General features: G+C 35.5%; 1 protein-coding gene across 1 annotated transcript; it reads right to left on the bottom strand.

Annotated features, from left to right (window-relative positions):
* Positions 1 to 66: 66 nt before the first annotated feature.
* On the bottom strand, positions 67 to 20,874 carry kif5c (kinesin family member 5C). The gene is made up of 26 exons (XM_039655995.2): positions 20,395 to 20,874; positions 14,888 to 14,975; positions 14,728 to 14,801; positions 13,924 to 14,028; positions 13,212 to 13,260; positions 13,063 to 13,118; positions 12,880 to 12,967; positions 12,604 to 12,728; positions 12,149 to 12,253; positions 11,816 to 11,964; positions 11,528 to 11,676; positions 10,256 to 10,422; positions 10,091 to 10,159; positions 8,835 to 9,041; positions 8,591 to 8,734; positions 7,134 to 7,322; positions 6,789 to 6,906; positions 6,580 to 6,656; positions 6,134 to 6,243; positions 5,848 to 5,949; positions 4,155 to 4,215; positions 3,954 to 4,025; positions 3,411 to 3,515; positions 3,110 to 3,326; positions 2,692 to 2,858; positions 67 to 2,100 (listed from the first exon to the last, which is right to left on the bottom strand). The coding sequence occupies exons 1-25, from the start codon at positions 20,518 to 20,520 to the stop codon at positions 2,704 to 2,706; spliced, it is 2,907 nt and encodes a 968-aa protein (XP_039511929.2). The 5' UTR covers positions 20,521 to 20,874; the 3' UTR covers positions 67 to 2,100; positions 2,692 to 2,703.
* Positions 20,875 to 25,133: the final 4,259 nt, after the last annotated feature.

Genomic DNA, 25,133 nt, shown 5'->3' with positions numbered 1-25,133 from the left:
TTGTAAAAAAATCTATACTGAAAATAAAATTGTCTGCCAAGAGAAAAAGACAAAACTGATGAAATATACATTTAGTAACCTTTTATTGATTCCACGTCAATATCTGATAAATGAGTGTCAGAAACCCTGTTATGTTATCCATAACTTTAAGCTTGATATCTTGGAACAACCATTAGAAACCATTTCATATCCATGTTGTGGCTCTTCCTTCAAAGCAACTGAAGTTCATTTATTGTCCTCTGATCTCATTTCCAGATGCTCCATACACTGCTGAGGTAAAGTTCATAGCACTTTTCATAAACTTTAGAAACACTTATGAACAAGAACCTGAAGACAAAGAGTATATTAAGAGGTCACTCTGTGTATTAACTCACCACCATATAGCTACATGGAAAAACAACATTCAAGGACATACAAAACACTAGACCTTGTTAAGTTATAGGCTTTGAGAGGCCTACTTTACATGAGTAGTTCTTCTATTATTTCGATGATGAGCAAAGTTCATTTGCCAGGGGAAATCCTCATATGGAACCTAAGAAGTGCATTTGTGAATGTGGTTTTAATTTGTCAGTTACACAATCCCACAAGAGAGTGCAATAAAGTGCTCACAACACTTATTATCGAGTTGTCAGCCTTTACAGTAAACTGAACAAGATTTCATCATATTAACATTTTCATGTACTGATGTAGTTACAAGTGATAAGAAACCAAGCTGAGCACACAGACTCAAAATCTTACCAGAGACAATTAACACCAGACAGTATAGGCAAAGTTTTATATTAGCAAAGGATTGTAAATAGCTATGGCATGATAGCATAGTTTACATGGTTTAATATTTGTTGAAACAATATTTGTGTTTCTTTAAAAAGCCAATGGGTTCTCAATCATATCATAGATTTAAAAGTCACTCAATGAGGTTTTTTAAAAAATCCGTCATCCTATTTTAATGATATCAATAAATAATGATAAAATTATATAAAAATTAACTAAATTAAATGATGCATTATAATTGAGCACATACATATCTAATTAAAAATCAGCTGTAAAATCTCTCCACATTTGCTTTCTTAAATGCATGTAAGCAATAAAATCTCTCTACATTTGCTTTCTTAAACACATCTGATCTTTTCATATGTGAAGCTCTTGTGTCTCTTATGACTTTGGCTGTCTTAAAATGATTGCATTTCATGCCCTTTAAAACAGGTCAGGTTAAGTAACAATGATAATACTTACAACAACAAAGATATCTTCAAATGATTCCTGGTTTTAACACTAATGTGGTATTACGACTGATATTTAACAGTTGTTGTTTGCTCCAGAGCACCTTATGGTATAAATTACAGTAAGTAATATTTTCAAAGCACCGATATATCTGTATAAAAACATGTACACATAATGATCTGGCTCTAAAGTGAGGAAAATAAAAGAATCTAAAAAGGACAATATGCAAATAAAATAAACTCAATTCCAATACTTAATGTATACAAAAATAAATTAATATAAAAATGAACATCAAGTAATAATCATTAATATAAATCATGACGAATTAAGCTTGAAGCAACTTCCTAAACTACATTCCAGTCATGTCACTGCATGTTCTCAATGAATATGTGCCAATTAAAAGAACCACACATGCTCTGTTACTCCTGAGGTGGTAAAAACTTCCAATGCTGATTTTTGTGACAACTTTTCATCTTTCAAGTCTTCCAAGTCTTAAGTCTTACTACTATGGAAACTATCCTGGCATCTGTGATGAAAGATGAGCTGAATAACTATAATCAGAATGTAATTCCAAGTATCCCGTTGTCTTAGTGTGTGGGTCTGGGTTTGTTTATTCACTTTAGATGAGTCCACAGATCTCCATTCAGGGCTGATGAATAAACGGAGGGAAGCAGGGAGTTGACTTAATCAGTATGAATGCGTTTGAGGTCATGGTAAGGACAGTAAGTAAACTTGAAAAGTCTTCGTAAAAGATGACAGTAGTTGTTTTCCCCCCTCAGCAAATAGAAAAGACTGCATTGGAAAAAGACATATTGTTGCCACACATAGCCGGAATGAAAAGATGTGCAGACAGGTATCCAACTGGTCTTTTTTTGTCCCCTGTTGGAAGTGTGAAAAGTTAGACACACCATGTTGCAAGCAATCCTGTCAGGGAAAATATATTAATAAACATTTCAGCACCCTAAACATTATATTGCCAACAAACAGCTTTTCTTGCCACCCAGAACATGAAGAAAGTTATCAATAGGTAAGAAAGTGACCTACCCTGAAATAGATACATAAACTCTGACAACATTTCAATGAATGCCAGATGGCACTAGAGTCTGTCCACTGTTCACTGACTTTCCCAAGCATTCTGGCGCAGATCTTTTGTAGCTATTATATCCATGTCGCTCCATCTTAGTCAAACAGTTGGCACAGTAACTAATGTTACACCGCAACTTCTCAACTAGTCACTGGCGCTTCCCAGATGCATCACATGCCACTGAAACCTAATTAGCAGCATTTTTCAGCACGGACCCTTTCATTTCAACATTAAGCCAAACAGAATCACACCAGCTTGAGCCAAAGTCAAATTAAGAAGAAAAAGAATTAATCTGAAGGAACATGACATGACTCCATAACTTAAATGAAGCAAAACATATTGTTGTATCAGGAAAAGCAACAAAAGACTGTTTAAAACACACATACGTGGTGTGCTTTTCACTTGTTCCTGTGATGATACTGCAGCAGCTGCTGCTGGTGGTGCTGCGATTGGTGTTGGTGGTGTCGTCGCGGGCTTGGGACGCCTCCTCTGATGCTGTGTCCCGGTGAGGCAGAAGCCACTGAGTGATGATGTCCAGCACGAATAGGCTTAGCTACAAAAGTGAAAAAGTGTGGTTCAAAATTAAACGTATTTAAAATACTTTTAACTTATAGATATAAATAAATGTATATGAATTTGAAAATCTCAAGTAAAGGGAATGAATTTACTTCTTAATATGTGGGAGACATATACAGCAATGCATAAGAGTATTTGGTCTTCATGTAACAGGAGACATTGTAGTACTATTGCGCTCTCTACTGGATATAATGCAACATTGAAATCTGAAGAAGAAATGGGGCTGACCGATCTGTGCGGTGTGGTTCCTCCTGGCCTGATTCTTGGCTTGGATGACCTCCTTGATGCGGTCCACCTCCTGCTGGTACTTCTTACGGTCTCTCATGGCACTTTCTTTGGCCTCTCTCAGAGCAGACTCCAGGATCTTCACACGCTCAGCAGTTGCACGGAGGCGTTTCTCCAGTTTGGGCAGCTCACATCTTAAGTCTGCATTATCACGTACCAGCTACAGATATATAGAAATGAAAGAATATAGACAACTATATACAGAACTACTAATTATATTATATTATTTTACATTTCAATATACCTGCTTGTGGACTTTAGTGAGCTGTTCCAGGTTGTTCTCCAGGAAAATTATTTTTTGTTTTTGTGCCAAACTTCCCCCAGATTCATCAGCGTCCAACTCCATACTCTACAAAAAAGTTTTTTTTTTTTTTTTTGCACTTGCCAGTTGCACTTTATTCATTTGAACCACAGTTAAACATTTTAACTAATACTATAGATATCACACTTCCCAAGTTGATTTAACCACAGTACAGTACATTAAGAAAAGCTTTATTGCAACAGAACACAAAATTTTTCTGAAAGGTTATGTTAAAAATATATATTTATTTTAAGTCTGAAAGAACATGTTTTGGAAGCAAAATCTCAAAATTGGCCAGTGTATAAAAAACCCAATGATTTTGCCAGTAGTACCTTGCCTTAATGTTTTTCCTTGATATTGTCTATTTTTGTATCATTAATAAAAACAGTTGCAACTGTTTTTCAGAGAATACTATCACAAAGTCAAGATGAAAAAAGAAAATTCTTAAATGAAGGGAACAATATTTGGATTGTATCGGATACTCACTCGTCCAATGCGACTATTGATGTCCTGGATAAACAGCTTACGCAGGTTTTGGAGAGTCTGGAGCTCTTTGACCTTATGAAAGACGGGACAGCATGAAAGGTGATCTAAACAACTACTCCATATAAGAAAAACAGCTATACAAGTAAACTACTTGGACAGACAGACTCAGCTGTTGGGTAATGCTGGGTATTTAAATCTTACCACAGTCTCTTCCAGACCTTTTAGGTCTTCTTTGACTTGCTCTCTCTTCTCATTCAGCTTGCTAATTAAAAAAAATATTGATCAAAAATTTCACAGAGCTACAAATTCCTGACAGACACACACATAAGTAGTTGTCATTTTAAATGCTCAGAGATTGGTTAAAGGTGCAGTAAGCAATTTCTGAGGAATTGGCTTTATGCACAGCTGCACTACTTCCTGAACTTCAGCCAGCTCCTGGTTTCCTGTGTGCCATTATTGGGACAAACTTGATTAATTCAGGTGTGTCTGATTATTGTTGCCGTGACTACTGGAGGTAACATTGTGCGCGCGTCTGTGCCATTCATTCACAGACATGCTATTCATATTTAAACAGTCTTTGTGCAGTTTACAGACACTATTCAATAACGCGATTAGAACAAAAGACTTAAGAATAAATAACAATCATCTGAATCCGCTCCTCGAAATGAAACTACCAGCACTTCTGAGGTAACTTTTCCAGGATTATTACGATAGTATTATTCCTCACTGCGCAGCAAGACAAGGTAAAGTACAAGATTCTTATTAAACTGGATGTTTTATTCAGCTGATATGAGTTTTCATGGCTTGCCTCAACATTTGCGTTTGAGTAGCGCGCACTCTCAGTGGGCATGGTCACATTAACACTTAATAAGCTATAATTAGCTGAAAGGAAAAAGACATCACTCTTTTTCATAAAGATGACATAAACTGAGAATATTTGTTTTTTTATATATATAAATGACTTCATTTAAAAGAAGAGAATTTCAGCTTCATAACGAAAAATCTTTTGTGCCTGTGTAACAAGTATTTACTTGATTGTAGCTCATTTTCAGACGCGTTTCAGAATGAACTTCACGAACTGAGAGAAGGCAAAATATGCATCATGTTTGTTTTTCTTTATTTGATAAAAATCAGAACACTTTGTTTTTATTGTGAGTATCCTAGACACTTATGTGTAAGATCAAAATCAACAAAGTAATTTTAACAGTCCCTTTTGCACTGATAAGGAAAAAAGTGAAATTGTAGCGCCTGCATGATAGCCGACACCAGAGGGTTAATATTACAAAAGCTTTAAAGGGAGACTGTAGAAGATTTTATTATTTAGAAAATAAGTAATTTAATATAATATATAGTTATATGTTTGTGCACTATTATTTTCCCTGTTTGTAACTTTGGTTTGACTTTCTAAAGCCTGCAGAAGGCCTGGAATGTTGCTCACAGCAGACAATTCTATTCTAGTGTCACATGGTAAAAAACCTTTAAGAATATCTATAGTGTGTGTTACCATTTTCGGAAAAGGATGTATGGTATATATTTGTGAATGGGGCAAATATCTGGAGGTGTCTTTTGCAGAAGATGCTTAACATTGTTGTAAAATAAAGTCAAATTTTTTTGTCATCAACGATCTCTTGGAAGTGATTTTTACAAAAGAGAGAAACAACAACAAGACCTCAGCAGGAAGGCCTGAAGGCAGGACAAAGGGGTTGCATTGTTTCTGCTCTATGTGCGGGAAACAGTTTTGAGTGTGTGCTGCTGGTGACTAACAACAAACAACTCATTTTGGGGAGAGTATGATGTAAGGGCGGGGTGTGTTTGTTTGGGTTTATTTCAAATACCAACAGTGTTTCTCAGAAATCGCTTACTGTACCTTTAATCTCCCCAAAACAATACTCACACAAGCTTCTGTAGTCTCTCGTCCTTCTTCAGTTCCTCCTGTTTGAGCTTTTCATAGTCAGACAGGAGCTGCTTCTTTTCAAGTTGAAGAGCCTGGTTCACACTGACATCAGATAACAGGATATTACTGAATAAACTGAGCAATTTAAAATTTTTGATGAGTGTTAGACCAATGCCAGCAGATGCAGATGAATTGATAAAAAGCCTTTTTCACAAAAAAAATATTTTAATATTAGTAATATTCAACTATTGAAGTTACCACGAGTAGACAGAAATTAAGCTCTTACTCCTTAAACTCATCCAAGATCCTCTGTTTCTCTTCAATTTCATCTCGCAGACGTGAGAGCTGCTTCTGATGAGCCTCTCTGTGGCTTTCCATCTGCTGTTCTAGGGCTTGCTACATGCAGGTACACAGAGAATATAACTATTTATGCTCGTATGAATATAAAAGGCACTTATTTGGCATTTTCAACAGTTATGTGTGAATCTTCTAGGGCAATTTTGTGTGTAGTGTTATTTATTTAACCATGGACTTCAAAATGTTCTTATTCTATGCAGCAAATTAAAAAAGGCCTTTTCTATACAGCTAAATAGTATCTATATAGATTAAAATATCTTCAAATATTTCTTTCTATCCTATCCTATCCCATTCATTGTTTGGTTCCTCAATGACAACCAATGGTATGATTTTAGGCGCCAAAGTCTATCTGACAAATGTGTTTGTGCACATCACCTTCATCTCCTCAGCGTCCTGCATCCTGCTCATGTGTTCCTTTTCCTTATCCAGGACTGAAACCTCATGCATCTTTTCTGTAAAAAAAGATTATTTTAAATATACAGTGAAATTACCATCAAAGGAACAAGTTGTGCTTTTTCTTGATCTAAATGAAACAATTTTACTTTGTAAAACAATGCATTGTTTAGTATTAACTACACACAGACCCTGTGCGTGGAGTTTAGCGAGCTCCTCCGATAGTGAGTCGTGGCTTTCCTCCAGCTGTCTCTTCTTCTGTTCCATGTTCTGCATGTAGTCTGTGAGGGATTTGATCTTTGCCTGATGCTAGGTGAATTAAAAGCAAGCACACACTCTAAATCCACACATACCAGTAGCCTACATACCAATTAAACGTATGCATGCACATATATTTAAAGCAATAATAATGTATCCTTTAAAAACGTTGTAATGAGTTAATCCAAAGGGACATTATACAAGATAAAAGTTCAAAGGGAGGAATCCCATATACAGGGTTCTGATCTAGAACCCCCACTAGGTGGAGCCATGCGTACCTGAGAGATCAGGAGCTGGCAGGAAGCGAGCTCCTTCTCGTTGGCCTGCATTTTGCGCACTGTGTCAGTCTGCGTGCTCTCAAGCTGTTTACTGCGGTTGACCAGAGACTTCACTTCTGACTTCATCTTACTGATGAAGAGCCGTGCCATGGTGAATTCCTCTTCCATTCCTCCGGTTATCTCTGTCATCTAAATAAAGTGAGAAACCAAACAAGCGGCATAGATCTCAGTCTGTTTCCATTCATTTGTTATTTGAATTAGCTTTGTCATGAAAGCTGCATCTTAATTCGCCTACGTATGCTATGCCCTAAAAGTATGTACTCTTTTGGTGAAGAAAAAGTAGATACTTTTGAGTGTGTAGCAGAAAAGTAAACAAGCTTTGGGACATACTGTACTATCACGTCATACAATTGTGTCTTTAATGGTTGCATCGTGTCACAGTTATAATCCTCCATATTAAATTAAATTAAATTTCCTATCGTATCTGACAGAAATACAGAAGCAGGCTGACAGTCGCAGGTCTTTCATGTGAAGATTCTCCTCATGTTAATGTATAATGATGCATTTAAAAGTGAATGGCCAAACGGATCTTTATAAAAGTCCACACTGTTATTGCAGATGGAACACGGATAACAATAAATTAATATATGTTTTTTTTAAACTTTGATTAATCACTTAAACTTTTATCTGAACCTCTCACCATCAGTCACGCATATCCGCCATGTTTTGTAGTTTTTTGTAGTCTGTAGTTCCACCTTCAAAGCACAATGGTTTGTGGGCAATATTAGCCTATAGAGCGTGCACGTATCCACACTTCAAAAATCTGAATCCGCTCCTCGAAATGAAACTACCAGCAAACTACCTACCGGAAATAGTAGACCATCCGGGGAGTTCTGGCATGCTCTTTTTAACATACTATGCTTTGGCACACACTTCATTTAATCTCACACACTGTTTAGGATGGATAGTATGGACATTGAGATGCAGAGTAAGAATAGAAAGTAACTTTTTATCCATCAAATAATCTAAAATAAATAAATAAATAAATAATAATAATATTGTTCAAATAAATGCATCCTTGGTGAGCATGAGACTTCTTTCGGAAAAATCACAATAAATGTTTTTTGTAAATATTTTGTAAAAATTGTAATATAAAATTTGTTTTACTGTATGTTTTGTGAGATGTGTATTCTTGACGATGATGAAATTTTAGTTGCAATTATATAACATTAAATAAAAAAGAAAGTAAAATGCACTCAGAATACTAAAAAAGTAAGTTAAAATAATATTAATAATAATAAAAATATAAATAATATATATATATATATATATATATATATATATATATATATATATAGTATGTGTGTGTGTGTGTGTGTGTGTATTTTAAGTAAACATTATTATTGGGCTTTTGTGTTGTGCAGTTAAACTTTCTCTATGAAGGAGTGTATTCTTACCTTGTGGTCATTCAAGGCAATAACACTGCCAATCTCATTGAGGTCCCGGAGCAGTAGACTGAGGATCTCTGCTGATCTCTTCTTGTGATGTCCACTGAGTTCCTGCAGGGCACACAGATCCCTCTCCACACTAGTCAGAGCGGCCTAGAAGACAATAACAGCATAAAATCAATGAATTCTTCAGTTACATGAGTTTTTCCATGATATTTATTTTCTCGCTTTCCCTTCTCTCCATTGTACTTACGCTCTTTTGCAAAAGCTCCTCTGAGATCTGTTGGTTTGTTTTGCCTCTCTCCTCCACCTCATGGCTTTTCTGGTCGTAATTCACCGCTAGCTCCTCTAAGGCCTGGAGCACCTCCTTCACCTCCCCTTTTGCTGCCTCGTTCTCATGCTGCAAACGGCTCAGATCTTCCTGGATCTTCTCATAGTCATGCCGTGTGGATGCTAATAACTGTGTGGATGCAAAATGGGGAAGTCGCACATTTATGTTAGTCAGAGGACAGTCGAATTCCTGCTTATTTGTGGAATACTATTAAAAAGATAGAGTCTTAATTAATACTTTTATTCAACAAGGATGCATTAAACTGATCAAAGGTGACAGAAACATTTGTAACAATCCAAAATCTTTACTATTTGAACTAAATGCTGTTCTTTTGATCTTTCTTGTCACTATAGAATCCTGAAAAAAAATCCACAAAAATATTAAGCAGCACAACTTTTTCAAAATTGATAATAATAAGAAATGTTTCTTGAACACTAAATCTGCATATTAGAATGATTTCTGAAGGATCACGGGACTGAAAGTCCAGCTTTGCCATCACAAGAATACATTACAATACGTTCATAGAATACATAAAATATGTTCAAATATAAAACAGTTATATTTTATAATATTAATGTTTTACTGTATTTGATCAAATAAATCCAGCATTGGTGAGCAGAATAGACTCCAATAGACTTACAGTACCACAAACTTTTGAAAGGTTATGTGTACAATAAGTGATAGCAAAACTATCGTGTTGAAAAAAGTGCTGCATTATTTCCTCTCATGGAAGTAAAAGCAGTTGAAAGTTCATTAGAAGAACAAGTAAGATTTCATTAGAATCATCAGCAAAATGGATAGAGAAGCAGAAATATGGGAATACAAAGATATGTCCAAATGTTTCAAAAGAGGAGAAAACTCCAACAGAGATGCTGCAAAACTGTTTCCATGGGAACAACATTTATTTCCACCTGAATAATTAGGAGCAATTTTGCTTTGCAGCCGCTTGAGAGATGCTCTTTGTACCGGACAGGAAATTCTGAGTATAGGCAGTGAGATGATGAACATCAATTATTTTCAACTAATATTTACCTCAAGCATGTGTTTTGATAAACATTCCATCGCCTATGCATGTTTAAATAAGTAAAGTGGTTCCTTCAGACCCATTGCAGGCAAGGGATCATGGGAAGACATCATAAATTATTGTAGAGGGCATCTCTATGTTGATTCGGACTCACCTCATCCTGATCCACCATCTGCTGCTTCAGGTTCTCTGCCAGCTGACTCTGCTGGTTGATCTCATCATCCTGTGGTGAAAATGGGAAAGAGAGAAGAAGGACTGAATTGTGAGGCTTGCACTTCCTGATGCACATTTCTAACAGCGTGTGAGAGGTATTTATCACCTTGTCGTCTAGCTGCTGATATAGGTCATTGATCAGCTCCTCATATCGGGTTTTCTCTGAATCAGGAAGAGGCTCAGGAGGCGGAGCCGGAGTGTCAATTATGGGAGGGGCTTCAGAATTCTTTGATTCTTTACTGCTGTGCTGTTCATTAACAGGTACATTCTCACCTGAAGATAAAGGAGTGAAATATGTCAAAATAAATAAAATAAAATGTAAAATAAGGCTCTGGTTCCTTAACTAATAAAATGAACAAGGCTTCCAGGAAACAGTCCTGCAGACCTGATGATAAAAAACACTGACTGGACGTGAATGAAAGAACAGCTGCACAAAGAGTCAGAGCCACATTCATTCTGGGATTTATCTGGGCTTTATAAGTCTGAGATGGGAGAGAAATCTTGAATTCAGCATCTTTGTGTTTTATTGGGCAGTACAGGTGGAGGGGAGCTGATAACACTGACAGAGAAAAATAAACCTCATTCATGGAAATGCATGAGAGAAAGTGAGACATACTGAGAGAATGACAAAAACATCTCAGGATTCAGAGAAGGAGAAATAAAGTGAAGCTTTGAACTAAGGTCTGAGGCTAAATATGTAACTGAAAATATTAAAGGAAAGTGAATATTTTTAGCTATATACATTAGTGCTTTGTAGCAAACATGCATTCACTTAATGACAGGCCTTCTGTTTAGAGTCATTATGTGTTTACCCTTCCACAATCTGAGTAATTAGTGCTAATTGGTATTTATCATTGTCAATTATTGTGGATGTTTGTCATCAGTACACACACATGGTTTACATGAAAGCCAATTTGTGTCAATTTCTCATCAATATAATAATATATTAACATATACTATTGAATTACTTCATTTCCTCTATGGAAACATCATTATTTTACTCAAAAACAAAAATCGGCTATGACCTTATTGCTTAAGTCTTAAGCAAACAGAGGAGGAAGAAATAACTGGCTCCCCTCATTGTGGGGTCCATTTCAGAACTCAAATGAGCTTCTGTCAAGACAATTACATCAAAAATCAACTGGCCTCTGCAAAAAACCAAATGATACGCGTCTTCTCAACCATTACAGTATTTTCAAATAAACTGCTTCAAATGTCAAACATCATTCCAATGAAATGTTTCTCATCGTCCTAATTAACAAAAAATATAATAATAAAACAATTTATACATTAAAATCAATAAAAATATCTTTTCAGTCTGTAACAGCAAAGTGATATTTTATTATTTGGAGTGGCTGTGTGTGTTTTCTCTATTTACCTTTTCGCCATCGCTTGAGCTCATTTTCTAGCCGCTGGATGATGATTTTCAGACCCCTGGTCTTCTCTTTCTCTTTCTCATATTTCTTCTTCCATTCCTCAGCTGTGAGCTCCATGTTAACAGAAACTGTGTTTTTGATGGTTTTGGCCCTGCGTAAAAGAGAGTTATTTCATCAAAATAAAATAAATTATTTGTATATGCACATGCTTGTTTCATATTTACCGCAGCACTGAATTTCTGACTTTCTTAATTTTAGGAGAAACATTATAGGGCATAAAATGGCTTCACCTCTGGCCGAACATGAGAGTGGATTTGGTCTCAGCCTCATTAAATACAGAGGGAGAGCAACAGATGACGATGGTTGTTCGGCAGTTCCCACCCAAAGAGTCCTGAAGGATCCTGGTCATTTTACTATCTCTGTAGGGCACATGGGTTTTCTGTAATGAGAAATATAAGGCAAGACATAAATAATGTATAGATCGCAAATGTATTGCTTTGTACTGTGAGAGGTGTATACATGGCCTAGATTATGTACAAACAATGTACACAAAAAGTATTTCAGTGAGAAAATAAAAAGAGAAAGGAAAAAAGAAAACGTCTGGGTAGCACTTTAGCACTTACGGTTCCTTCGGCCAGGGCTGAGATGACGTTCCCCAGAGCAGAGAGAGACTTATTGATATTTTTAGCCTCGTCCAACACAGATCCTTCTGCTCCAGTTTTACTGACCTGTGTGTGTGTGAGAGAGAGTGTGGAGATATTATATCATTCTCAAACCTATTTGTAGGTTTATTATGACTCTGTCAGGATTTTTGAACAATTCTAAGACTGAGAACAAGAGTGTGATCATATATTGTAATGCTAGCCAGAGGCTGACATAAAAAAATTGGATGCTGCATTTATTGTGGTAAAAATATTTTTAACGCATTAAATTGAAACATTTTGACAGCACTAATATATATATATATATATATATACATTTGTGGTACTGCTTTTCTAGATATAGCTAGAGCGACTAGATTTTTCCAAACAAAAACAAAGACAAATACAGAAAGAAAAAATAAATAAATAAAACATGCCTTTTCACTTCCTGCTAGATCCACCAGGTAGAGTTTTCCACTCAATTTCTTCTCTGTCTCCACATTCTCCTGCTTGATATTAATGAGGAAAATGCTGTGACTGCGGGAGCTGTGCTCATTCATGTCTGTAACACAATGTAACATCAGATGACCTTGTGTTAGTTAGGGTAAAAACAGTGTAACGAGGTGAAAACAACAGTGTACTGTACATTAGTTATGTTTGATTCAGAATGCGATGTATTATATTCAGAGAAATTAGGTTAAATAGCCACTTACTTGTGACAGCCACATGACGATTGGTTTTACCCTCGTCAATCACATCCATGACATCCTCTGGACTGGACACAAAACGCTCCGTGCAACCCTGGCAACAGAACAGCATCAAAAGACACATCACATCAAGGAAGTGTTTGTTTCAAGCCTGTGACTGAAAAACACTGTATTGTGCATCTGTCCTACCTTGACGAAGGGCACTCTGTTCTTATCCTCATGTACAGCCAGGTTGGTTTTGGAAACTTTAGGATTAGACAACAAAAATGTAATTTACACTATGAAAAAAAAACATGAATATTATTATTATTATTATTCTTTTTTTAGTTTTATCTTACCATCGAGCAAGTCTCTGATTTTGTCCAGGTAGATTTCAAAATAAGATACCTGTGATAAATGGGTGGCTGTTATTTTTTTTTAATTTAATGATTCAGTTCTACATTAATGGACATGATATCAAACAACAGTCCAATACTGTATTAACATACCCCATAACTGAATATACTCACTTTATGTCAGAGACATTCTATTATTTCTTCTAAACAACTACTAAGCTTAACATTTTTTTTCTAATTGTTACTATGTAATAGTTGATGGATTCACATGTGAACATAAACAAGCAGATTTAATGTTGAATAATTTTAGCTCCCTAATGGACCCTTTCCATATTTCAGGGTTTCTCAGAAGCAGAAGTCATCATAGTTGGGTAAACTTCTATAGTGGTAAATGGAAATTTCAATTACAATTTCTGCAGTCCCATTAGATCCAATAGCAAATGATAAAAATTCACAATAGTGTTTCTATGACTTTTTAAAAGAGGAAAAAAAAAAAAAAGAGATTGTCACTCATTTGCCATCACTCCCTCAACCGTTGTGTTAGAAACAGTCACACAGCAGCGCTAACTACTTTTCTGAAATGTAAAGACAAAGTAATATAACAAAGTATGGTCTTATAACCGTACATTACATTTTTTACAAATGAAAATATAATAAAAAATGTTAATAACCGTAGAAATCACGTGTCATCACAGTCTGTGTAAATGGTCCATACCTTGATATGGAACTCCAGGTTCTCATCCATAGAGTAGATGTGATCAAAGATGTCCTGGGAAATGCGAGGGATGATGCCCATCAGCTGAGGGTTGTGGAGCTGTCCCTGTGTGCATGTTATAGAGGACAATTCAGAGGAAATATTTGTTAAGATGGCACTTATTTCTGCCAGTTAGTGTAACTTATGTAAGAACTAAGCTCTGTATTGAAGAATTCCCTTCTCCATAGTCCCGCCCCTTTTCAGCGCTGCGCCCATTGTGTTCTGTCTTCCAGTTTGTAGTTCCACAGCATGAAGGAAAGTTCTTACGGATTTATGAATGAACCACTCGTTTTAAAATGTTCCTCTACTGACATTTGTCATCCGCTTCAAACATTTCAATGCTTTCGTTAGTAGATCTATTTTACCAGCTAATTACTCTTCAACCGCGATGCCATAGGAATAGACAGAGCTGCCGCAAAAACGGTATGAGGACATCCTGCTTGGCATGCTAATTTGCACCTTTCAGTGGCTACAAAGTGATTAATTTTTAGAAACATTTTTCAAATAACTGAATTTATATTCAAAACCTTTGCCGCAAGCACAGTCTGTTTCCAAGGCAACACTTGCAGTTAAGTGGCATTTTGCTGCTGTTGCAGCAGTTTGGCATTTCAGTCATTTCATGAAAGATGCCGAGAGATATTCATCAGTCGAGAGCATTTTGTGACTGAGCATAGTGACACAGTGCTGAAAGGTTACTTTGTTATTGAAAAATTGAAATATGTGAACTTGATACAAATCGTTATAGATATATTTTTTCTGCCTTACCTCCATTGTGTGAGTCTTCCCAGATGCGGTTTGGCCATAAGCAAAGATAGTCCCATTATAGCCATCCAGCACATCTGAAATGCAAGATTCGTGTTACAACTTTTCATTTTTTGCCAGGTCAATGTAACCTTTCATACTTGTTCATGCAACTATACGCAACCTTTAACAATCTGTTTGGCACAGGCATCATATACTTGTTCCTGTGTGGTGTTCGGAGGAAGGACTCGGTCAAAGATATAAGGCTTGCCCTAAAAAGACAATCAGATTAGTCAAGATGCAAGTAATAAACAGGAACAAGTAAAATGGTTCAAAGGGTATCTTTGAGAGAAAATATAATATAAGAAAATAAGTAATATTTTGTTTTAAGCTTCTCTCTATTAACTCTATTAAGTTTCTATTATGTTAGCCTAATGCAGATAAACAAGTTTGATTTCATTATATATCTTATTCATTTATGCAATATTGTATTAACGCATAGAGACGTCAGTCAGCCTCTTTCTATTGCTGACGCTGCACAGATTCAACTAACGGCTATTTATGAAGTTCCCCAGAGGATTTCAGTGGTATACATTGTTAAAGAGGAAATAAGAAGGACCTTGTGATGAATAAAGCCCATCCCCCAACTGCCAGTCAATCTTATTGAGCCACAACAAATCCCTCTCTTTTTTTGTTTTGACTCTCTGAGCTGAAGCCCGAACCTGCTGAAAGATCTGGATACTTTGAAACTGCTGTGCAATGAGAAATAATTCTCCAAAGAAATAACCATGTGCAGTGGAACATTTTTTTAACAAATACATAAACTAGCCTATAAATTAAAATGCTAAGCTAGGAAACCGGAGAGTGTTGGAAATGTGTTTGCAAGCATTCATTACTACAAAAGCTGGTAACACCTTAGTTCAGTGTCCAATTCTCATTATTAACTACTTTCTTATTAGCATGCATAACTAGGATATTGGCTGTTTATTAGAACAAACAAAGCACACATTAACGCCTTATTCTGAATAATCATCTTCTACATCCCCAATACCTAAACAATAACAACTAACAAACAACTATTAATAAGCAGCAATGAGGAGTTTATGGAGGCAAAAGTCAAATAATAGTTAATTAATAGTGAGAATTGGACCCTAATCATAATGGATAATCATAATCACCCTAATGGAACCACTTCCATTCTTTTTCCCATATAAGATAATCTATCCTTTTTTGTCTAACCATTGTGGTTAAACTTTTGTATAAAAAGTAATATAAAAATAGTAAGCGCAGCATACTGTCTTTTACTGTAGCCTACATATAGTGCAAAATCAGCAAACCAAGATATATTTTTAGCATTAGCATTCTGACTCATATATTAAGTGTCTTTAACTCCTAACATTTAAATTAATCATTTAATACATTGCATGAATTGAGTACATATTACATTGTACAAATATACCTACTTGTAATTACAGCTGAAATTAACTTCTGTAATTGCACTGTTGACTCTGCCCTCAGACGTATACCCAGCCTTAAACCTAACCAAACCAGTCCTAACCTTATACTGTATCACACCTCAATAGCAGCATTTTGCAATACAACATGAACACAATAAACACCTAAAATTTAAGTACCTAACACACTTAAGACCCCCTAATATTAAAGTGTGACCGTGTTATTTTTACATATGCACACCGATATCATGGGGAGCTCATGTACTGCTGACAGCAGCTTTTCCACATCCTCCTCCACCCATATGCACACATATACTCTCTCGTACAAAGAGAGAGAGAGAGAGAGAGAGAGAGAGAGAGAGAGAGAGAGAGAGAGAGAGAGAGAGAGAGAGAGAGAGAGAGAGATGCCTTACTAAAACATCAATAAATCTAACATACGGACCAGCTGACCTAAAACAGATGAAATGAAATATCCCTGACATGCATTTACCCTGTTGATAATCTAAGACATCACATGCAGACAGCAGTTCTGCTGCGTTCACACAGACGCATGATTTCTCTGTCTGTCTGTTTGATTAAGCAGGTAGGGGTCAAGCATTCCCACTGAGACACAAATGAAAGCTGTTGCTCAAACCCAGACCGTCACCACGGAAACAACATCCCACTCAGAAAGAAAAGCACTTATTGGCCGGCAGTCAGCACCTGTCTCCTGGCCAATAGTGTAGGAGAATAATATGATTGCTATACAATGATCTCTTCCTTCCATCTCGCTCCGTTTTTTCAGCACATAGGCAATCTTTTCTGAGACAAATACTCGTATGCAAATTTAATTGATTTTTGTAATTCAGAATAATTGTGATAAAAAATAATTACCGTAAAACTGATATCAAAAGGCATATATGTTTTTAAAAGTATTTTATATTTAGTGAAATATCTCAATAGACAAGGGCATATACGCTAAATCTTGCATTTGACTTTCATTTGTGCCGTAGTCTGAACACTATATAAACACAGGCTGTATATAAAAGCACATGTGTTCAGGAGAATGCATTCTTTCTTTAAGTCAATAATTTATGCACACTATCTAGGGACCATCAAGGCTTTTTCAAGAGTACTCAGGATTTTACCAGCTTCAATCAAAATCCTATACTTCCTGCTTGAAAGGATAATGCATCTTTTCCTGTCCATTTCAGTAGAATAGAAATAGCAGACTACATGCAGTATTCAAATAAATGATGTGCATATGAAGAGTTCAGATGCAAAAGCCTCTAAATGCCATTTGAAATTGTCTTCTTTAATAATGATTTTTATCAAACTTGTATATTTAAGTTCAGTTATTTCACTTAAATAACAATTAATAGGTAATTATCATTGCCATTTAAGTGAAATTACTGAACTTAAATATACAAGTTTGATAAAAATCGTCATTAAAGAAGAAAATTTCAAATGGCACTTAGAGGCTTTTGCATCTGAAGTCTTCATATCACAAATAAATCTAATAATGCAGTAAATGTAAGGGTGGTGATGTCAAAATATAAAAAATAAATAGGCAACTAAAGGGTTTCTACAAGCAACATGAATGTGACTATGTGCGTGACAAACAAGATTGTCCCAATCCTCAGTGGACTTGCTTAAATATTCCACTAAATCAGCCTAAACGTTCCCTGCCAGCCCTGGCCCCTCAAATGGCACCTCTGTCACTACGGCAACGTAAATTACTCAGGAGCCCTGGGCCTCTCTGTGGCCTTGCACATATAATAAGACGTTTCCACCACATTAAACACAGCTGACCAGACTACCCTCATAATGCAAAAACATCAAATCCAGCCTGATGCTAACATGCTGCAAATAATTGGTGATTACTCACAGTCACAAACTGTCCTGTAAATCTCCCTGCAATCGTTTTGTGGGTGGACAGTCATTCAAGGAGTTTACATGCAAAGACAAAGCGTGCAACCTCTTTAATGACTTTTGTTTATTTTAAATAATTAATTCATATGTAAAGAAATAATTATCATGTAAGATGAATTATTTTCTTCAAAATAGTTGCAAAGTTGCTGAATTTTTTTATGAATTAGAGAGTTAAAACAATACATTTTAATAACGAATAATACGTAATATTACACAATCGATTATTACTCAATTAAAATTAAATTTAGTTTTCTTCACAATTTAAGTCTATATTATATCAATACATTTTAATCAATAATTCAGAAGTGGATTAAAAATTAATTTCATTTTACGATGCAGAAGATAATAGTATTTAAGATATTTAATTTACCATTTTATTTGCATCATATAAAGTTATTTTGCAGAATTAGTTTCATAAATTCATTTTTATTTCCAGTTCATCAAGACAAATGATAGATATAGACATTTCTTTTTATTTCCAGTTCATCAAGATATATATGAAGAGTTCAGATGCAAAAGCCTCTAAGTGCTATTTGAAATTTTCTTCTAAAATAATCATTTTTATCAAGCTTGTATATTTAAGTTCAGTAATTTCACTTAAATGACAATTAATAGGTAATCTTCATTGCCATTTAAGTGAAATCACTGAACTTAAATATACAAGCTTGATAAAAATGGTCATTCTAGGACAAAATTAGATAGATAGATAGATAGATAGATAGATAGATAGATAGATAGATAGATAGATAGATAGATAGATAGATAGATAGATAGATAGATAGATAGATAGATAGATATTTTTTTTTTATTCCCAGTTCATCCAAACTGTTGGGGGAGGAGGTGTGAAATTCCCCCTTCCCCCACAAATGAATTTGATTTTATTGACGTTTACAATCTGTTTTTAAAGATCAGACTTTCTGTGACACACCACACAGACAGGTTTGCTACTAAACAACAATCACTAATGAGATGCAGGTAGTTAAACATTGACAGTATAATAAATGTACATATATTAACGAGATCTCCATTCAAAACCACAGTTGTATCCTAAAGCTGAATGTCTGGCATTAGGAGGACCATCAGGCTGTGCATAGCCTGCAAGGCACCATTAAAGAGAATTTACATCAGAAGTAGGAGTCTAATACCTGCTACGCTCGATTTTCTGTGCAGATTAGGCATGGTAATGCTGATTACCATTTCAATGGGTCGGATAATATGGTCTATTGTGTTTGCACAAGGGATTTCTCAGGGGTTTACTGTAAAACATAAAAACCATCAGTATCTTACTGCGTCGACACTCCAGCTTATTCATAGTATGTCACACACACACCCACACAAACACTTTTTTTTCAGGTATCAAATGCTCTTTCATTTAATCACTACCATACTGTGTTATTAAAAGACAAATGAAACAAGCCTCTGACCCATAATAATCATTTTCCAAAGAAACCACAAATGCTTCCAAGTCCTAAATTGAAAGCATTGCATGGCATTCAAAACAAAGTAGAATGCAAGTTCAATCAACAAACAACTTGCCATTCTAAATTATTATTACATAAATCTGTCACATCTGATGGCCACTAAGAAAATTATGATATTAAAGTAACCAAAGTTATTGTGGAGAGACATGAAAACAATGACTGAGATTTTTTTCGGTGAATTCTGTCCTCCAAACTAACATTTCACATTGTTACATCAATTGAGTTAAGTGTAATTTAAAGTAGCTACATTCAGACAAAAGTCAACTAATGAAGATGAATTGTGATCTCTGGAAAATGTTTTTTGGTTATTTTATGTAATGTGCCATTATATATATATATATATATATATATATATATATATATTGTTATATTAGTTAATGATTGACATTTTTGTACATAAACCTTCAAATGTTTGTTTTGTGTTTCGTATCTCGTGTTTTCATACTTTCAAAAGTAAGACGAAAGAAAGCATGTTCAATGCTATAATGCTTCTAAAAGCATTATAGATAACTTAAAATGCGATAATTAAAAAAAAGTTTGCTTTTCAAATGAAATTGTTGACTGTCTAAAAAAACAAAAATCTAAGAACGTTGTACGAGCAAGCCCTGAATTCAGGACTTAGCCTACCTTTTGAAATGAAAGAGCCATCGGATGATTCACCCAGACAGATAAATGATCACACAAATGAGTCACAATAGAGTGATAGGCTATATTTATCTAAAGTTAGGCTACATCATATGGATATCTCCTGCACAAATAGCCTAACGAAATTAAGATCGTATAAAAAAGATACAGGAACATTCTGTCCGCCTTAATAACATCTGTAGACTCTAAAGACATCTTACCGTTATCACCACAGTGTCTTCTCCTTTGAATTTCGGTATGTATTTGTCACCTCTGGTGATTTCCGATTCGTTAAGTGGCCTGAATCGGCACATCACCTTCACACAACATTCAGCTGCATCCACCATCGTGTATGATACCGATTTTATCTAAAGAAACTTTCTCTCCGGTCAGCAGATCTAGTCATCCACCCAGCAGTCTGCAGAGGAATGCATCAATCAAACAATCAAAATGTCTCGATGCTTGCCAGCCGTTCAGCCCGTACGGTCCCTTCCTATTGGCTGGGCGAAAGAAGCGTTGAACCTGAAAACAATCTCAGATAAAACTTCTGGACACCGTTTTAAATATCGTGTAACATATCATATCATCACTTAACAACAGCTTTGTTGTCGTTGGCGGTGGCTGTTCGTAGCTGAAGTCGATCGTTGGAAGAGCATCAGCACTGGACAGTTCCACGGTCCACCTCCTGCGGCTCTACGCGCTCTGACTGACGGCGAGCCGCTCCTTCCACGCGCGCTTCTGCTGTCCAACAGCGCCTCTCAGCAGAGCTGTCCGTGACTGCAACAGCAACAGGGAGAGTTCATTAAAAGTGCCCAAGGCCAGTAGCTCTAATTAAAAAGTGCCAAAAATAAAGAAATCAATAGCAGGCGAATTGTCTTATAATTTATGTAGCTAGGCCTACACTCATTTAGCCTATGCATCATCACAAGGTGCTTTTAAAAAATACCGTAACATTACATGTAGCCCACCAAGGAAATCACATCTACATTTGGTTATGTTCACTTGAATTGTAATTTATGTAAATTCAGTTCGGAGTCAGTTGATCATATTTTCTATAAATGACCCCTTGCCAAATAATTTTGGTCTGACCTTTCAAAATTCCTTGCCTCAAAATCAAAATTGGACTTTGATTTATTGTGTGACATAATCTGTCATTTAGCCTAATTCACGAACCATAAAATAGAATACATATGTAATTATTTTATTGGCAAAATATTTAATTTAGAAATGTAGCTACAAGGTTGTTCTTTAGCAACCCCAATTAAATAATTTCCTTTGTGACTTTAATCACATATGACACTAAAACAATTAGAATAACAAAAAAAAGTATCAACACTGTTAAATTGTATGACTGTTGAATGTTGCGTGACTTGATCTACTGCCACATTGAATTGTGTATTAATGAGTAAAATCACGTTGGTCCAGTTTGGAAAACGTGTAGATGTCACGGTTTAGTTTAAACTCAGAACCATAAATAGGGCTATACTGCCCTCTTGTGTCAAATTATATTTGTATATTTATTTTTCCAACAAATAAAACCAAACCCGCAATAAAACACCGTCCAAACACCCTTGAACTCAACAGATTCAGTGGCTCAGTTGATAAAGCGTTGGGCTTTAATCAAGAAGACTTGAGTTCAATTCCCATACTTGCGTTAATTTGTTGTGATTATATCAAACAAAAGTGGCCTAAACAATATTTCTTCAACCCGGTATAGTGACAAGACCTGAAATAATCACGTTGGTGCACTTTTGAAAACGCGCAGATGTCACGGTTTAAACCCCCTCAAACGTGAAACTTACACTTAAACTGAAACTTACCTATTGATTTTCATTAAACTGAGAAAAATGGAATTTTGTTTTATTGACGATCACTGAGAAATGGTCTAATATTTAAAACGCAAAAAACATGTATTCTTTTCAAGGTGAACAGGATTCATTTGCCTCGATCCACGCTGAAAAAAACGTCTAAATGTCACTTTTTTATTGAAGCAGCCTAAATAGTCCACTTTGGAAAATGTGTAGATGTCACGGTTTAACCCCCTCAAACGTGAAACTTACACGTTTGCTTTAACACGCTCCATTGGAGAGATATCCGGATGTTTATTCGCCTCTGCCATAACGACCTATTGGTTTTCATTAAACCGAGAAAATGGAATTTTGTTTTATTTACGATCACTGAGAAATGTTCTATTATTTAAAAAATGCAATATATATATGAAGAGTTCAGATGCAAAAGCCTAAATGCCATTTGAAATTTATGGATCCACCCCGAAGAAACGTCTAAATGTCACGCTTTTAATGTAGCCTATTTATGTATTTACTATTTATTTATTATTGTCTTCCATTTACTTTTTTTCTCTTTATTTATCTTTTGTAATGCTGTCTTCCATTATTGCTGTAGGCCTGCTTAAGTGTTTAAGATACTTTTGTTTATCCATCTTATTTGTTCATCAAGCATTACAAAGGTAACATTAGGGCTATAACTTTCACAGTTATGTTCAGTTTGTCAAGATATCATGGACTTTTTATTCACATCATGTGTTCCTTTATTTGATTTTCCCGACAATCCATTTTTCTATGGTTAGGCTAAATCATTCTGTTCAGGTGCAAAAGTCATTAGTCAATAGTCATTAACTATCTCGTTTGAGTCACTAAAATCCTTCAGTGTTCGGTCTACGTTAAATTTATGTTGTTGCCTTGCCTGTCTGAATATTATGTGATTATCCTCATTAAACTTCGTATTGGAATTGTATTTTTCTTCTTCTGCCTTCCTGCACCTGTGGCACATAAGCGGACCAAACAATGTAGGCTAGTAAAACAATATACATCGATCAATAAAATAAATAAATAAATAAATAAATAAATAAATACAAATTGCACAGAAGTGGAATTAATAATACAAACAAGTATTTCCCGCTGGAGGGATTTAATTTATTTATTTTTTTTTTTTTTTTGCATTCAATAACTGTGAAATTGAGAAATCATCAGCAGTGGCCACTAGAGGTCGTTGTGTTGTGTTTGGCTGTTCAAGTCTTGAATGTTATGTGATGTCTGATATTTAATGTTAAACCTTAAAAAGTTCCCACTAAATCTAAAATGTGATGGTGTTACAGTGAGTACTGTTAAATGCAAGGATTCCGTTAAATCAGCAAATCAGTGAAGTGGATCACAGTGTATGATCCTTTAATGCAGTAGAATTAAAGAGCGATGTAATTCTGCCTGTAAAGGCTGTTGGCCTCAGTGAAGGTCAATCACTGCAACTGTATCTCCACATAATGATTCCCAGGACTGCTGCTGCTTAACACACATGCAAAGAGGCTACAAGAGACAGTTTATATGCTGACTGGGAAATACATTTTTTGGAACAGGTGTAAAATATTGGAACAATACAATATGTCTTTAAGAATTATGAAATACAAAATGCACACTTCCCCTTAGAAACCAAAACAAAGGTCTCACGGTGAGTTCATTGTTTTCATGCCAAAGCTCTCCTTGGCAGAGTCTCCTTGGCAACAGGCTGTAAACTCAAATCTGCTTCAGGCAAAGACGCAATGAAGACAAAGGACTGACCCTTAAAACACAAGGATGTAAACATTGGAACTAATTTGACTTCATTTAACTCAAACATTTCAATCCAGAGAGGCACAGATGAGTGACACTGGTGAGTCTTGCTGGTTTTAATGTAGGTAAGCAGCAACAACAAAACATTTTTTTATGGTCTCTTATTTAATAAGTACTTTAACATAAAATTATTTGTCTTTGGAAGTTCTATGCATAACGTTATGCATTATAAATTGTTCTTTTTGGCTCATGAGCTTCTCTTTTTCTAATGGATAAATACATGATCATTCATTTTTGTTTATTAGTCAATTATGAGCTGCTTTGGGGTGTTAATAAGTAAGCAAGAAAAAAAAAACTATTTGGTATGTATCATAGGTAAAAAAAAAAATACTTAAAGTATTAGTATTGTATTGCACCATTTTTACTGCATCACTTGTTGTGAACACTGAGGATGGTATTCATTGCAGCTAGTGCACCAGAACTGCAGCTAATTTCTGTTTGTGCGTCTGCCAGAACACTAGAGCATGAATAAACATGAAAGAAGCAGAATTGGTCGTGAGATAGTGTTGGAGCAGCTGTTGAAGGAAGAGCTTGAGGCTGTGACTCTGGGGCTGGAGCAGGGGATCTACTCCTGGGAAGAAATTGACCTGTCTCATGATTCACTATTTCATTTAGTTAAAGTCCCTCAAACTTGCATTCAGATGTACATTTTGAGATAACTATTCATCATAGTCACACAGCCTTTTTTTATAAGTTAGGTGATATAATACTATTAAAAAGTGTGAGATTTTAAACTGTCCTAGTGCACAGATTCGACAAACCATTCATGTGACCAGAGGTGCGCACTTCAGTAATTATCCATAAGGTTACCGACCGCTGCACTAGAGAATACATGCACTGTGAGAGTCAAGGTGAATGAATTCCCACATCTTGACAGAAGAGCACTTCCACTGCACTCATGGTATGTTTACACAACAACAATGTACTAAAAATTGAAACTTTTTTTTCTGTGCGTTTTTTGCGTACAGACGCCGTTTTCAGAGTGATTCCCATTCACGTGAATCTGTGAAAATGACTAAAAATGCTGTATTATGCATGCCAGGGCAATAGTTGGTGATGTCACTTTGTAAAAAAAGAAAAAAAAAAAAAACACTATACGGCTACTGAACACGTGTGCATGACGCAACTTTTTTCACAAACTTACGTTTTGTATTTGTATCATTTTCAATCGTCTGGCTTCCAAATCCCTGTTGTTGTGTAAATGAACGGCCAAAATGAATAAAAAGTTTTCACTCACTCATTTAGTGGGATCTATTAGAGTAGTATTTAGAAAATGGTGCAATGAAGGTAATTTTGAATAGCCAAGTGTTTATGAGTGTGTCATTGAATCATTTACT

The sequence above is a fragment of the Pimephales promelas genome, chromosome 7 (assembly GCF_988280905.1).
Source record: "Pimephales promelas chromosome 7, fPimPro1.hap1.1, whole genome shotgun sequence".
Taxonomy (NCBI): domain Eukaryota; kingdom Metazoa; phylum Chordata; class Actinopteri; order Cypriniformes; family Leuciscidae; genus Pimephales; species Pimephales promelas.
This window is presented reverse-complemented; position numbering and strand designations above follow the sequence as displayed.

Excerpts from the sequence above, each read along its gene's own strand:
- kif5c (XM_039655995.2), bottom strand. The coding sequence starts at position 20,520 with ATGGTGGATGCAGCTGAATGTTGTGTGAAGGTGATGTGCCGATTCAGG. Across the intron at positions 11,965-12,148 it reads CAGCCCTGGCCGAAGGAACC|AAAACCCATGTGCCCTACAG; the intron begins GTAAGTGCTAAA and ends TTCTCATTACAG. Across the intron at positions 3,516-3,953 it reads TCAATAGTCGCATTGGACGA|AGTATGGAGTTGGACGCTGA; the intron begins GTGAGTATCCGA and ends ACTTTTTTGTAG.